This window comes from Silurus aristotelis (genome assembly GCF_946808225.1).
Source record: "Silurus aristotelis genome assembly, chromosome: 11".
Classification (NCBI taxonomy): Eukaryota; Metazoa; Chordata; class Actinopteri; order Siluriformes; family Siluridae; genus Silurus; species Silurus aristotelis.
This window is the reverse complement of record NC_139584.1, coordinates 28,686,975-28,700,967: the sequence shown is the minus strand read 5'-3', so window position 1 is coordinate 28,700,967 and position 13,993 is coordinate 28,686,975. Positions and strand designations below refer to the sequence as shown.

The 13,993-nt window shown below is 39.4% G+C and overlaps 1 protein-coding gene across 1 annotated transcript in view; it reads left to right on the top strand.

The window, feature by feature from the left end:
• Window positions 1-3,265: 3,265 nt before the first annotated feature.
• The window catches only part of adgrd2 (adhesion G protein-coupled receptor D2), an 18,518-nt gene continuing 7,790 nt past the window's right edge, over window positions 3,266-13,993 (top strand). The window contains exons 1-15 of the mRNA XM_083553383.1: window positions 3,266-3,429; window positions 3,783-3,826; window positions 5,270-5,369; window positions 5,678-5,929; window positions 6,989-7,624; window positions 7,809-7,937; window positions 8,032-8,117; window positions 9,946-10,224; window positions 10,308-10,419; window positions 10,523-10,645; window positions 11,274-11,382; window positions 12,411-12,516; window positions 12,598-12,653; window positions 12,814-12,940; window positions 13,473-13,576. Of these exons, the coding sequence (XP_083409509.1) occupies window positions 3,791-3,826; window positions 5,270-5,369; window positions 5,678-5,929; window positions 6,989-7,624; window positions 7,809-7,937; window positions 8,032-8,117; window positions 9,946-10,224; window positions 10,308-10,419; window positions 10,523-10,645; window positions 11,274-11,382; window positions 12,411-12,516; window positions 12,598-12,653; window positions 12,814-12,940; window positions 13,473-13,576 (2,255 nt within the window). The 5' untranslated portion in view covers window positions 3,266-3,429; window positions 3,783-3,790. The remainder of the gene's footprint in view (window positions 3,430-3,782; window positions 3,827-5,269; window positions 5,370-5,677; window positions 5,930-6,988; window positions 7,625-7,808; window positions 7,938-8,031; window positions 8,118-9,945; window positions 10,225-10,307; window positions 10,420-10,522; window positions 10,646-11,273; window positions 11,383-12,410; window positions 12,517-12,597; window positions 12,654-12,813; window positions 12,941-13,472; window positions 13,577-13,993) is intronic.

Here is a 13,993-nt window from a genome sequence, read left to right as displayed (position 1 = left end):
TTTTTTTTGTTTTTAAGACGAGGTTTTCTGTCAGGAGATGTTTCATTAACGTTTACGGAAGGAGTCTCCGATGTGAGCGCTTTGTAGCAGGTTTGTAACAGTAACTTCAGAGTTTTCATTCGAAATGTTGTGAATGATAAACGTCCTTATTTCAGTGTCACATCTGTGCATGTGAATCAGAGCTGTTTTAAAGCCTGAGGTCAGCGGGTTCAGCTGGTTCGCCAATGTTCGAGTGTCTGCTGTGATAAAGTGTGTTTAAAAGAGGTACTTTCTGAATTGGGTAAACGGCGGTGGTCTGTTGCTTAGGGTTCCTCTAAAAACATGCCTGGAGTTTCTCCTCCTCCTCCTCCTCCTCCCCCTCATTCAACCCAGAAGTGCTGAGTTTTACAGCTTGGGATTCATTGCGCTCTATTTGATGTACTAAACATCATTTTTGTCATCAAAATTGCTGTAAAAAAGCAAAACAAAGCCATGTTGTGACACATCTCGCTCTTCACTCATCATACACTCTATGTACAATACACTATATGGATCAGTATTTGGACATCTGACTTTTCCAGCTATTTCTGGTTCTTCCTTAAACTGCTCTACACAATCGTATAGAACATTTCTGAATGCACAAGCATGAAACAATCCCTTCACTTGAACTTGGAGACCTGTTCTAGCATGACAATGCCCCTGTGCACAAAGCCAGCTGCATGAGCATATGCTTTGCATGGTTTGTAGTGGAAGATCTCCTCCTGACCTCACCTACATCAGTACCTGATTTTACTAACTAGCTAGCTGAATGATCTCAAATTTCCATAAGCATGCTCCAAAACATGGAACGAGATGTTAAAAAAACCCACAAAATCTTATGCTTGGGTGTCCACAAACTTTTGACCATGTAGTGTACATCCTAAATTCATGCCGATTTAAATGTAAACTTAATGTTCAGCAGCAACTGAACCAGGAAGTGGATATCACAGGGTCAGATCCCAGATGAGGTGGAAGTGGGCGTGGCTTTCAACTTGTTCTCCTGTCAATCACAGTGATGGTAAGAAGCTGTCAAAAATAAAAAACCTACAACGTACAATTAAATAAATAAAAAAATGGAATTGTATTTTCATGGTTTTATGTCGGGATCATAAACATCGTAATATTTTTGCTTCTTGATATTTTGTTTGCTTTTATTTAAACAATTAATTTTTTTATTTAAATACTTATAAAAAAAAAATTCTTTTATTTGTTTAAATAAAATTTAAACCTTTTTTTTTTATTTAAATAATTGTAGAAGAAAGAATAACATTTTATATTATATATTAATATATTATATAAAAAATATCAATGGAAAAAAAAAATTAAAATAGAATAAAAATTGTATAAATAATAATAATATTAATAATAATAATAATAATAATAATAATAATAATAATAATAAAAAGATAACTAAAAAAATTAATTTTGGAAGATCTTATGAGCGCTTTATTCCACGCATCCTGGATTGTGAGACACGAAGAAAAGAGCTGAAGCAAATGTTACTACAAACTCAATTAAAGAAAAGAAATAAAAAGTTGAATGTTTTGAGGACAGTGAAATTGTTTCTCTGCATATTCCGGTGATGTCAGGAAGCTGTGGTCAGAGCGCAGGATCTGCCATGAGACACCGCTACCCCTGGAGCACAGAGGGTTAAGGGCCTTGCTCAGGGGCCCCAGTCTTTAAATGTAAATGTCCTCCCTGCAGTGTTTCTGTAGTGTGTGTGGGTTTCTGTGTGTAGTGTGGGTCTTAACTGTTTTGCTGACTTCAGCTGAATGTTCTTTTCCTCATGAGTGAAGTTAATTGGAGCTCTGTGTCTCCATGTGGCTTTGTTTCCCCTCGAACACAAAAAGAACTCTGCTTCCATTGTCGAGGAGCTCGTGAGGAGGGAGCGAGGGGCAGCAGAGGGCAGGTATTTACCAGGGCCCTGTGTGTGTGTGTGTGTGTGTGTGTGTGTGTGTGTGTGGTCATGCTGGTCAGCAGGCTTGCCTTTGTCCAGACCCCAGAGGGAGTCATGCTCATGGTGCGAGGGGGAATTCGGTGTGAAGTTTAAAGTCTGAGTGGTTTTTTTTTTGTGCCAAATGATCAGGACCAGTGTTATATGCATTATGATGCATGAAGACTTTTTCTCACTGACTGTTATAACAAGTTTCACTCTTCTGGGAAGATGTTCCACTAGATTTTGTGGAGATTCATTGAGCTACAAGTGTGTTAGTAAAGTCAGGTACTGATGAAGGTGAGAAGGTGAGGAGGCCTGGGGTGCAGTCAGTGTTCACATTCATTCATGATCAGTAGGGGTGGAGCTCTATAGCAGTAGATCTTCCACTCCAAACCATGTTAAGCGGATCTTCATGGAGATCTTTCTTTTTTGCTGAAACGAGTTTTTTTAGTGCTTAAAGGCAGTTTATTCTACTGCATCCGCAATTGTATAGACGTCCTATACAGGTATGCGACTCTAAATATGTTGGAACCGATTGGAAAAGAACCAAAAACCTGTGTCCTAATACTTTTGGACTTTGTAAATGTTCGGATCCTGAGTTCCATTTTGAAACCGGCAATCAGGTCACTCTGGTTTAATTCCCAATTGGCATGTAATATGTGTGTGTGTGTGTGTGTGTGTGTGTGTGTGTGTGTGTGTGTGTGTGTGTGTGTGTGTGTGTGTGTTATTTTACCTATTATGAATACAAAATCAGTGAATACGCTGTGGTGAACTTTACACAAAACTCTGAACAAAACAGAAAGAAGACTCTTCCCGTAATTGTCCAACGCCCTCATTGGGGACTCAATGTCTTGTTTCTCTCTCTCTCTCTCTTTCTCTCTCTCTCTCTCTCTCTCTCTCTCTCTCTCTCTCTCTCTCTCTCTCTCTCTCTCTCTCTCTCTCTCTCTCTCTCTCTCTCTTTCTCTATCTTCTCTCACACTCTATCCATCATTCTTTCTCTCTCTCTCTTTATCTTTCATAAAAAATGTTGTCGTTATTCACAAAAATCTTTCTTAATCTCTCCATGTGTCTTATCATCCTTACTGTGTTTGTGTGTGTGTGTGTGTGTGTGTGTGTGTGTGTGTGTGTGTGTGTGTGTGTGTGTGTATGTTGGATCTCCCACTGTTTTCGAGTCGAGTTTCCCTCTGCTTGCGCAGGACTGCTTTAATAAATGAGGGCTATTAGCATAACAAAACTCTGTAGTGAACAGAGGGCCGTGCCGAGGGTCGGCATAACACCTTTTTTTCTGCCTCAACACACACACACACACACACACGCACAAACACGCACACAAACACGCACACACACACACACACACACACACACGGAATTCTGTCTGGTGAGGGAGAAGGCAGAACATGATGAAGACATGATTCTGAAGAAAAGAGCTGATATTTAACAGAAGAGACACAGAAACAGCCGCCGTCCTCTCCCCTGTAAGTCCTCTTTCTCCATTTGATAGATTTTATCTTTTATTTCACAGAATCTGTCTTTCTTTCTTGTCCACCTCACACGAGATGTCCTGTTTGTGATGTTCTGGAAAATGCCGGAGTTTAATTATCCTAGGAACAATAGAGGAACTTTGATTCGATTGAACGTTAGTGACTTTAAAGCCATTTAAAATGTTTCATGTGTGTGTGTGTGTGTGTGTGTGTGTGTGTGTTTACATTTTTTTTTATATTTGGACCTTCAGGAATTTTAACAACTATTTATTCGATTTATTTAAGTCTCGTTTATTTGAGGTTTTGGGACGAGCTCTCATTCCTCTCCTCTGTGCTGCTCGTTCCAGATGAGAAGATGTCTCCTGTTCTGATGATGGTGATTTTGTCCACGGTAATCATCTGCTTTATACTTACTGATCATGATAACTAGAATATGTTCTTACAGAGTGTCTGTTTGTCCAGACAAATGCTTCAAGTGAAAAACTTTTACTTAAAACACCAAATTTAACATCAATGTTTCAAAATGAAACTCTAAACCGATTAGTTATACCAAAGAAACCACATTTTTACTCTATATTATAATATCTATATTTCTGTCACAGTCTGGAGGAACCCTGCGTGAAAGTGTTGTATTGTTACTACCTACGAAGCTTAGAAGCTATTAAATTATTAAGTAAAATTATAAAGTGAAATAATTTCCCAGCGCTTGTATATCATATAACATTTGCTTATATGATTCTTCATATTTATATGATGCCCTCAATTTTTTTTTGCCAGTATTCTTTTTTCCCAATTGTAGAATTCAAAATTGCATATGGAAAACAATCAGAAATTCGAAAGGCAACAATGCAGGTTTTTGTAAATGATGCAAAAGGATGAAGCATACCAGAGTGTCTATTGGTAGTTCAGTCATTAAACTGTTTCCAAACTATTTTTAATCAGAAGGTTGTAAGTTCAAATCCCTGTACCACTTAGCTGCCAGTGCTGTGCCCCTTGACCTTCGACTGCTTGGTTGTATTATTATTACTTCGCTCTGGATGAGGTGGTCTGACCAACGCTAGAAATGTAAATAATTTCAGAAAATCCTGAGACTTAAACTGGAAGCATTTACTTCAGTGATGTGTAAAACATTTTCTTTACCACAGAGCCACTGTGATATCATTGTAATATACATACTTCTAACAAAAAAAATGTAACCCCCTCAGTCAAGACTCATAACCTCTTTACTGCTCAGGCGTATAAATGAAAAAATTGTAAGTCGTTTGCTAAATGCCATAAATATAAATGTAAAAAGACTGAGGAATTGCTAAAATGTTGCTATTTTTAGCTAATGAGTGCCATCCAGCTAACATTAGCATCACCTAACTAGCTGCTATCTAAATAGATAGACTGAACATCAAATGTTTAACATAACTGGAGAATATAACTTGCTATTTATAAAGAATTATAACCTTTTTAAATACATAACATCTTCTTCTTGCTAATTCTGAGGTTATTTTTGTACTAGAGTTTGTGGCAGCTTAGTGGTTGAGGTGCTGATCTTTAGGCAAGAAGGTATTGAGTTCAAATCCCAGTAGCACCAATCTGTCATTGCTGGGCTCTTGAGCAAGGCCCTGATTTATCATTTGCTCAGTTGTGCGGAATGATATAAATTTTCTCTCTGGATCAGGGCGTCTCGCAAATACCATACACTTAGACGCATGAACCCTTAGCAAGGTCAAAGCAAAGAAAGGTTTTTTTGTACAAATAATTAACATGGTTTCCAAAGTTACAAAATCAAATGTACACAAAAAAAAAACATTTCGTATGTTCCTTGTTTTTATGTTCATGCTAGTTATCTGTATGTCTGGCATCAAATACGGTCGACACTTCCAGCACTGAAAATATATCAACAGAGTCTTTCCAGGAAGAAGTCTCAGAGAGGTGCATTGCAGGTGAGTTTTACAAAATGTTTATGTTTTTACTAGCGGAAATGATAGAATTAGGTGCTAAACTGAAGCTTTCATGATACAATGCTTGACGTGGGGGTGGTGCCCTGAAGGGAAGTTCCTTTGTTGATGTGTTGTGCATGTGCATCTGGGACAGTGTAATACAAGGTGCATAATTGGACCAAAATTGGATGTCTGTAGGACATTTTAAGATACATTTCCACTTTAACCTTTCCATATGAGGACCATTCGATCCTAAGTTGAATCTTTTCCATGTTCTAATAATAAAAAGTGTAACCTTCTTCTTGCGGTAGATTCTGTGGCTCTCCGCAATCAACCCTTTGTGACCCCTGAGACTGTGTTCCAGCTGGTGAATGCATCCTGCAACTTCATCCAGGCCTTCCACTACTGCCAGAACCAGTTCAGTTCCCTCACCTTTCAGGGTATGCATGAGGATGAAGAGGGCATTAGACAGGTTCTGGCTCAGACCCGGATGCACTTGCCGGTTTGGGTCAGAGAGAGCAACGAACTCAAGTCCGAATCCACACAAGGTCTTTTCAAACAGAGTAAGTCTCCGGAGGAGGTTTAGATTCCAAACTGTGGACTTCAAAGTGCTGTAGCTATTCCCTAGTCAAATGTTTTGCTGTTAGGAATGAACTTGAGATGAGAACCTTGAAATGTGTTATAAGGTTAACTGTATTGTATAAAGATGATGTAGGTGTATTCACAGAGCACAATAAATGGTTTGTTTTACATTGCCATCATTCATTGTGAAATAGATCTAGATTACTTTGTGCTGCTTACTGATTTGAAATAAAAGGCTATACCAGGCTTATGTCAAATGATATCATGTGGTGCTGGATGATGGTGTAAGAGCATTTTATATGACGTAAATGAGCAGTACGGGTATCAATTAGAGATAGTAAGATTTACCGATTTGCATTGGTGCATTGGCATAAAAGTTAGCGATGTGATGCATCGATTTAAAAAAAGTGTGCATCGGATACAAGTTGCCCTTTGCATCAAGATAAATCGTTTATTTGCATCGCTACTAATAAATATATAATAATTATAATTATAATAATTAGTATTAGATGTGCTGTACTTTAATTATTAACAAGTAAGCAATAATTTGTGACCAGTATTTTATGTGTAAATTGATTTCTCGTTTCTCAAGATTGTTCTTAGTGTCAGATAAAATACAGATTAACATGGCAGAGGTAGAGCTGCAACTTCCTGGAAACAGAACAGAAAGAGAAAGTCTGGTTTTATTTCATTGTTGTTTTTTTGCACTACAGAGGCGTGTTTGTGAAAGGGCTGTATGTTAGAAGTCAGAAGGCACTTAAGTAAATCGATGATTTGCTGTCTGTCTGAACCAAAGAAATAAAAGCGAACTATCTGCACCATATTGAATTGCTTGGTATCATACTTTTTCCATGGCATCGTATGGCATTGAATCGCATTGTGGTAAACATCGATAGCGGCGTCATATAAATCTTTAATATCTATTTTTTTGTTGGCTATGCATCGAGATGTGAATTGCAATGGCCTCCGTTATGAAAATGCTCATCCCTAGTAACAGTGCATTCGTTAATAATGTTTATTTCTTCTCATTTCTATGGCAGATGTTGTCCTCTCAGGATTGTCCTTCTCTGGCAACTCTAAAGATGGGTACGCTCGTGTGGAGGCCTCGTTCCCACCACTTTCCGCAGTCAGCGTATGCCTTCGTGCCCAGTTTACACAACACCATGAAGAGGTGTCCACTCTGTTCTCATATGCTGCACCCACCTTGACAAACGAATTCCAGCTCCGCGGATGCTTAGACAAGACCAAGCGGCAGGTTCTCCTGGCCCTCATCATCCATGGGAAGCACCACTCTTACAAAGCTTGGTTTCCAAACAACGGGGACTGGCATCAGGTTTGCGTTACTTGGCGGAAAAATGATGGACTGTGGGATATTTATGTGGATGGCGAAAAACGTGACTCCGCCACTACCAAAGCTCCATCCCGGGATATCTATGGACATGGGATATTTATTTTGGGACAGGACCAGGATTCTTTTGGGGGGAATTTCACTGAGCCATTTTTGGGCAACATGACGGATCTGAACATTTGGAATTTGTGGCTTGCCGAGAAAGAGATTCGGACACTTTTCACCTGTTCGGATGGCTCTAATCCAATGGCGTTCTTCAGTTGGCACAAGCGCAACTTGACTCTCCACCCTGTTGTAAAGGAAATTTCAGGGATGGTGCAATGCCCCGGTGAGTATAAATATTACCGTCTCAATACTGATGCTCTGGTGTAAGTGCAAACATTAAAATTGGACGCATTTGCATGGCTTGTGTGCCAACAAGTTACAAAAGATGTAATATAACCCCATTGAAATAGGTTATTCAGTAAGAGTCTGTAGAATTGAGAAGATAAAAGATCTTTAAAAATTTTCAGGTTTGCTACAACAGAAGCATAAAGACCAGGATTCCTGCAGAGTTTTACGTGACTTTAGTTACGGTGGACCAACATACAGCACAACCCCTTGTTCCAACACTCATCCCTTCATTTGCAAAATCAGCAAAGGTTTGTATGCTGTTTGTTTATGGAATTTGGATTATAGATCCATTTTTCTGAGGAATAGCCATCAAATTTACCAACATGTTTGTGTGTCAATCAGATCGCTATCTGAAGAAGAAAGAGCTGAAGGAGTCGTTGATTTCGAACCCAAGCCCCTTTATGCAACACCTTATGAATGAAGGCCTGGTAAGCGTTTCTCTGATTGTTCAATTCAATTCAGTTTTATTTGATTTTTACTTTTAACAAAGGACATTGTCCCAAAGAAGCATTACAGAGATAAAGCAGTAATAAAAACATACATTCAAGTTTGTTGTCCCTAATGATCAATCCGGTAATGACCTTGTAAAGAAAAAACTCTCTGATATGGCATGAGGGAAAAACCTTGAGAAGAACCAGACTCAAAATTTAACCCATCCTCATCCTTAATACCGAATATTAATTTCTTACAGTTTGTTGTTGAGGTGTGCAGTGATTGGTAATTAAATACACCGTGATCCTGAGCTATTGTAGTAGACTGTTGACATTAACTATAGTTCAAATACATCCTCAAAGCTCCCATGTTGCTCAGTAATCTCATGGATCCCCAGACGCGTAGGGCGGAACCATTCCCACTTGTACAGAGAGGCCTCCAATCGAAGAGAACCCTATCCAGAAGCAGATCGCCAGGATGAACCAGGCAGATTCGAGGAGAGAAAAGGGACAGGAAGACTGGTCGCCGGTACCTCAGGCGCATGTTTAACTCAACATAGAGAGAGAGAGAGAGAGAGAGAGAGAGAGAAGAATAGATGGGTAACAGGGAGTGAGAAATAAGGATTATCAAGTATTATTGTTATATAAAAGGTATAGACACTATGCCGTATGATAGGGACTCCGGCGAGACTAGCTATGGCAGAATAACTAAAAAAAGAGAGCCAGATGCTAACACAGTCAATAGGTATCTCTTAGGGGTCTCTCAAACTCGAGTGAGCAAGTGAGAGTGGGGGTACGTAAGCATACAGATATCCCAGAACACTCCATGATCTCTCCAGATCCGTCCCTACTTAAGAAAAACCTACTGACCAGGGGTTTGACTAAGCAATTGTGTTTTTAGCCTAGACTTGAATGCTGAGACTGTTTCTGAGTCCAGAAGGTATATTCAAGTTTTAAGCTTTGTAAGAGAGGCTCTGCCCCCTGCTATAGTCTTCATTATTTAGGGTACTAACAAATAGCCTGCACCTTTTGATCTAAGTAGGCGTGGGGGAACAAAAGTTCAAAAGTTTGCTCATATACTGTGGCACAAGACCATTCAGTGCTTTATCCATCAGTAGTATTTGTAATCAATGCAAGATTTAATTGATTAAAACAAGGGTGATGAGGTCATATATTCCGGTTCTTGAACTATAACATCCATAGTATGCCTTGGTCTTAATTCAGAATCTAAATGTAATGTTCATGTTGTCTTTTTGGTAAACATTTTTGATGTATAGATGTATGAACAGATATCTAAAAAAAAAGCAAGAAGTTAAATAATGCCAGATATTAAGGAATTCCAAAAAATATGAAATAATCCCTGAGCTGTAGTAACCTTGGGAACATCAATTGTTAAATAGAGGTCATTTTTCTCCACTGAAAACACGTTTCGCAGTTTAAAAATGAGTACATTATTTCTGGAACTGACCCACTATAGGGAGTTCATTCCTTTACCTTCAGTACTTCAGCTTCATCCTGGTGAGGGACATGGTGGATCTGAAACTGATCCTGGAAACACTGGATGTGAGGTGGGAATGTACCCAATATGCCAAAGGGCACCATGCCCAATGTGGGAGAAATCCAAAGAACCTGGATTAAATCTTTTAAGAAGACATTTTGAGAGCATCATGAAGATTTTAGAATTAGGTCAAGAACCCTGGAGTTGCTACCTAAGGCATGACCACATCCTATTGAATGATGGCAATCTTTACAAAATATAGACAGTATTTGCAAGTTGTGTCGCTTCGAAACATGCTGTCAGTGCGCAAATCTTTTTGTGTTTCAGACCACCAGTGATATCTTAGATATGCCTGATGCAGACGACACCTGGCCTAGAGTTTCTCACCTGCTTAACATATCTGACTATTACATGCGGGAGTCCCAAGACCACCTGGAGAGCAGGGATTTTCCATCTTTACTTGGGATACTGTCTCGTGTTGCCGAGCTTCCTACCACAAGCGGCCAGAGCCATGCAACAGCACATGCACTTGGCCACAGCTTCATCAGTCTGGCAGATACACTCATCAGTGAGGAGGTTATGGACAAGTGGGAGACCATCAGAGAGGTAAAACCGTGCAAAGGTTTGTTATAATAGTGTACAGCAACTGACGGATGGGGGGGGATACCAGAAACTGCTTTTTTTCTTAGGTTGTTACTGGACCAATGGTTGTTGTACGGACGATCGACCGCATGGCATCTAACCTTAGCCCACTGCTACTGGGGGCAACAGACGACGTGCAAATATACAGCAGCAATATCAGTATGTCTTTTTTTTTACATAAAAAAAACAGTGCTTGTGTTTAATATTATGTTTACCATTACATCACTGCTCATGACCATCAGCAAGTCTCTATATAATTCAGAACTGCAGGTCAAACAGAAGAACGTGACTGAGAGTTCTCTTGCATCAGAGTTCTGCAGTTTCAGCACAGGTCCTGACTGCATCTCTGTTCCACCTCAAAGCATGAGGGAGCTCTACAATGAAGGTACATAAACACTTTTAAAGTGATCAAAAATGAGTCTATTACTCACGTGTTGACAAAAGCACTTTAACTGGAAAGAAGAAAGAAACTGTATATTCTGTCTTTAGCAAAATGGTTTCAGAGGACATTATAATACTAACGCTACTGAAAAGATGATCAAAACAGCTCATATATCAGCACCTTCAACTTCCTGGATGATGATGGTTCTAAACTGCCATTACTCAACCTATTAAAACGACATTTATATAGTTACTGAAGGATTAATAGCTGTAGTTACAGTGGGGACCCAAACTGGTTTAATGAAGCTTGACTTCTGATGAGGCCCACAAAAGATCGTGTCAGAATTTGTTGACAACAGCAGAACTCTATGGACCCTGCTAGCATTGTGCCACCAGACCAGGCTGGTGGAGACGGTTGAGTTGTTGAGGGTCTTGTTTAAGAGCCCAGCAGTGGCTGCTTGTTGGTGATGGGATTTATACTCACAACCTTGTGATCTGAAGCCCAACATCTTAACCACTGACCTACCAGTTCAGTTTTTGACTGAATTTGAGTTTTGTTGCTGACATTGTGCATCCTTTTATGTTTCAATTTGCTATCTTCTAATGGCTAAGATGTGTTTGTATGTGTTCAGGCTTCGGAAAGGTGACCCTGTTAAATGCGTGGTACGGCTCCTTTAGGCCGCTTTTGAATGGAAAGGAGAACATCACGCTCCTTCCCACCAGCACTGACCCCTCTTTCAAGTAAGCCTCATTCAGCTATACTTCACATCACAGCACAGGTGAATTCTGGATTTTAATTGGTCAGAAAGCACCATTAAGGGTCGTCATTCTAATACATTACCATTTCTATAGCAATAGTTCATTTATTGGGGATTAATTTGAAGATGCTTAATGAGGCATTATTGGAAGGAGTCTACAGTGTCCTCCTTTGACTGTGTTTTTGATGATAGCTTGTTTTGTGATCGATTGGCAACCCGCAGCTCTGTAGATTCATGAGAAAATTACATGTAAATAAAAAAAATGTGCGTTACGCAGGGGACTGTGTTTCAAAGGGAAAAATCCTTATCTTGGCATTGATCATTTATTTCCCTTATTATTTCTTATATACACCACTCTATTTCCAGCACCTTAACCCGCGAGTAGCCGGTCCCCACCCCTGCACTTGTAAGATAAATATCGATAAACCTAACAAACAAACGAAAAAACATTTCGGAACTGCTGCAGAAAGCTGAGGAGAGCAAATTTAACTTCATACACTGGATACAATCTCCAAACTCAACAATTGCTAGTTTTGTGGCAACACAGGAGCTAATAAAGCGCAGCAAGCCGCTCACAGATGAGAAATATACCAGCATCTATTCCAATAACGGCCTTCTCCCACTCCCATTACCATGTAACACTCCCACGTCTTACCAGGGATGAAAAGGTATAAATTGCTAACATCCAAATACAATAGAAATCACACTAGTGCCAACTAGTGGTGTAACTAGGCAACTACCTTTTATCTGCATAAAACAACTAATTGTTATATTCATTTAAAGGTCATCAACTATCTTTCTTGGGTAGTTTTTATCTTGTAGGCCAAAATCGCTCTTTTGGGTGCAAAAGTTGCAGACCCCTGGTCCAGGTGCAAAGAATCCTTCTTCAATATATAATAATTGTATGCAAATTGCTCTAAGTGGGAAAATCGCTTCAGAATGTGCTCTATTAGTTACACTAATGATCTAATGCTAACTGGACCTGATGTGATAAATGTGTTTGTGAGTTAGATATAAGGGGACAGTCCTGGGCTCATCACTCATTTCCAGCACAGTGATGGCTGATGGGAAGTTTGTGAGTCTGGGTGTGCAGTATACACTCCGCCATCAGACTCAGGTAAACGTAATAATTCAAAACCGAGATTTTTTTGAAACACCAGCATCATGGCTTAATAATTCTCGCTCATCTTTCCTTTAGAACACTTCAGGATTCGTTCTTAAGCCCATCTGTGCCTTTTGGGATTTCGGGCTCCTGTAAGTGCATTTGTGTGAGTGTGTGTATGTGTGTGTGGGTGTGTGTTTTAGCAAATAAATGTTAATGTAGCAGGATTCTGACATGATTTATTTATTTATTTATGATTATAATTATTATTATGATTATTATTATCATGATTATTATTACTATTATTATCAGGGCAGAAGACAGAGGTCGATGGTCAACTGATGGCTGTGAGGTCATTTCATCAGAAAAAGACATGACGTCATGTTACTGTAACCACACCACCAACTTTGCCTTGCTGCTCCAGATTTACGAGGTTCAGGTAGGGCTTTAAAATAGAAAAACACACTTTACGTAAAAAAACTTTGAGAATTAGAATGTTTTCTTTACAAAATTAGTTTCTGACCTGAAGCCATGTAGCGCCAAACACATTTGTAGTGCAAAAAAAGAAAAAAGTTTAAATAAAACCAGACATTCTTTTCCTGTTGTGTCTAGAGGAAGTTACAGCTCTACCTCTGCCATGTTAATCTGTATTCTATGGGACTTTTGGGACGCGACTCCGTAGTGTTGCGATGCGTCGTATTCACGTAGCAGCAGCGGTGCTGAGAGAACGCGTTTGGGAAACGGTTTAGCGACGTGAAATCAATCTACACATCAAACACTAGTCACTTGATCACTTTCTAAATAATCAAATTAAAGCGTATTTACTAAAACTTATAAACTATTTTTAAAAAAAATAATATTTACACACTATTTTAAATAGATGCATCGCATTTTTTACTTTTATTCAATGCACCGGTGCGAATCGGTGAATCTTACCATCCCTAATGTGTATACATGTCTGTGATCTACAGCGCACCCCAGAGGATGAGCGAGGCCTTCAGATACTAAGCTTTGTTGGTTGTGGAGTGTCTCTGTGTGGACTGATCTTCACCTTCATCCTCTTCATTGCTGTCAGGTGAGAGCAGTCAGAGTGTGTGGATTTCATTACGCACTCATACACTATATTTACAAAAACGGCACAAATTCAGAACATCTGTGCCAGAACATCTCCATGAAGATCTGCTTTACATGGGTTGGAGTGGAAGATCTCCTGCTATAAAGCTCCAACCCTATTAAACATGAATAAATGTAAACACTGACTGCACCCCAGACCTCCTCACCTTCTCACCTGACTTTACTAACACCCTTGTGGCTGAGGAACCAACACAAATCTCCACAAATCTTCCCAGAAGAGCGGAGGTTATTACAAATGGGCAGCAAATAGGGACTACATGTGGGAAGAAATGTCCAAAAACATATACATACATTATGCACAGGTGTTCACAAACGTATGTCTCTATAGTGCATATTGAACACGTTATCAGGTTGGTTT